Here is a 2068-nt window from a genome sequence, read left to right as displayed (position 1 = left end):
GCTCTTTATATTTCTGGGGCTTATATGAGCCAACAACTCTAGTTGATAATTGCTATTGGATCAGGCTTTGAAAAAGAATAAAAAATGCATTTGTTTTTGAATTTTAATTCCTTTCAGGAGTAAAACATGCTTCCTTAAACCTAAGGCTTTGTGTTCATGTCTTTGTTTCCTTGGGCCTTCTGTTTAGTCAACATTTTGAAGTTTAAAATCATATGTGGATTTTCACATGTGGCTACATCAACGCACAGGAGACTTTTAAAGACCTAAGTACTGAAGCTTTTAGAGAGACAGTGTAGCTTAGTGGATGGAATCTTGGACTTGTATTTAAGAGTATCAGGTTTGAGGAACAATAGATAGGCCACTGTGACTGGACCAGAAAGTACACGGAGGAGAGTAACATGTGTGAAGACTAGAATAATGGAAAGGGGCCACATTGTGAAGACTTTTTTTTCCTGGAGGGGGGGAGGTTCCCAAGTTTATTGCAAAGAAGGCAAATGTAAACATTGAACAGCTTATCCCAATGGTGGGCTGGGTGACTTGCAGGTTGGAAAAATTGCCAAAGTCCAGGAGTTTCAACATTTCTTCGGGATCAGGGTCCATTCCAATGATCTCCTGATCCAAAGCAGAGACCTCAGGGACACAGTTATCCTTCCTTTCTCTTTCTTCTTCCTGCAATTTGATGGAGATTCCTCTCCCAGGGCCTCTCTGGATGCGCTCCATCAGATGATTAACATATCCCATGATCTTTATAAGGAGCTTCTTGCTGGGGATAATGGCGATCTCCTCGCACACACAGTTGTTGGTGTGGAAGTTATTGTCCAGGTGGGTGTAGCACTTTTTGATGATGCTGCCTTCTTCACAGTCTTGGTCTGAACTTGACCCATGTTGGCTGCTGGGAGTGAAGGGACCATGAAGATTTTTAAATGGTAAAATGAGGAGCTTATTTTTGATCACAGAAGTGCTAGGTACCCTGATTGAGCAGGGGTGGCAATGACAGGTTCAGGCATAAGCCTTAGAAAAATGAAGGTTATTAAGTGGGGGACGGTGTATTAGAGTGGAAAGAGATTTGAAGCAAGAAGACCAATTAAGAGGTATTGCAAATAAGGTAGCAGAGTGGTAATGGGACAAGGAACTAGGGTGGTGACCATGTGACTTGAGGGAGGGAATATATGAAAGGGATTATATTTGTGGAAATAGAACAACACAGTTTTTCAAGGGATTGGATATATAGGGTGAGTAAGAGTGGGGAGTCGAGGAATTGATATTGCTGAAGTTCCAAACCTGGGCATTTGGGTGGTGAATGCAACAGAAATAGAGGAGTTCAGAAAATGGGTAGGTTTGGGGAAAAGGGAGTAAGTTCTTAACTGGGCATATTGAGTTTGAGATACCTCTGGGACATCCAGTTTAATGTCACCTGCATATGGGAATAATTAGACCCATGAGAGCTGATGAGGTCACCAAATGAGAGAATAGAGAGGAAAAAGAGAGGATGGCCTAGGACAGAGAATTAGGAGAAATCTACAATTAGAGGACCTGACATGGATGATGAGTTAGAAAGGAAGATTGGGGAGGAACAACCATGATGTTAAGAGGAGAAGCAGGGGAAATAACAGTTTTATGAAAACTTGAGTATCCTGGATGAGAGGATGAAGGTTTCAAATGCTACAGCGAGGTAAAGGATGATGAGTGAGAAGACGACATCAAGGATAATAGTTAAGAATTCACTGGTAATGGGGCAGCTAGGTGGTGCAGTGGATAAAGCACTGGCCCTGGATTCAGGAGGACCTGAGTTCAAATCCAGCCTCAGACACTTGACACTTACTAGCCGTGTGACCCTGGGCAAGTCACAACCCCCATTGCCCTACAAAAAAAAAAATTTTTTTTAATTCACTGGTAATGTTGGAGAGGGTGGTTTTAGTAGAATACTGAGGTCAAAAGTCAGATTGCAGGGATTTAGAGAGAACATAGAGGCATTGAATTTATGGCTTTTCCAAGAGTTTTGAAGAGAAAGAGAGGAGGGAGAGCTAGCAAAGATGGTGAATCTAGTGAAGTTTTGGGTTCTTTTTAA

At 42.0% G+C, this 2068-nt stretch overlaps 1 protein-coding gene across 1 annotated transcript; it reads right to left on the bottom strand.

Moving 5' to 3' along the window:
• Nucleotides 1-333: 333 nt before the first annotated feature.
• LOC122733959 (40S ribosomal protein S17-like) lies at nt 334-884 on the bottom strand. Its single transcript, XM_043974654.1, is given in 2 exon segments — nt 334-848; nt 851-884. Coding segments are annotated over 2 exon segments (549 nt in total).
• Between the last annotated feature and the right edge of the window lie 1184 nt (nt 885-2068).

Source organism: Dromiciops gliroides, chromosome X (genome assembly GCF_019393635.1).
Source record: "Dromiciops gliroides isolate mDroGli1 chromosome X, mDroGli1.pri, whole genome shotgun sequence".
Classification (NCBI taxonomy): domain Eukaryota; kingdom Metazoa; phylum Chordata; class Mammalia; order Microbiotheria; family Microbiotheriidae; genus Dromiciops; species Dromiciops gliroides.
This window is presented reverse-complemented; position numbering and strand designations above follow the sequence as displayed.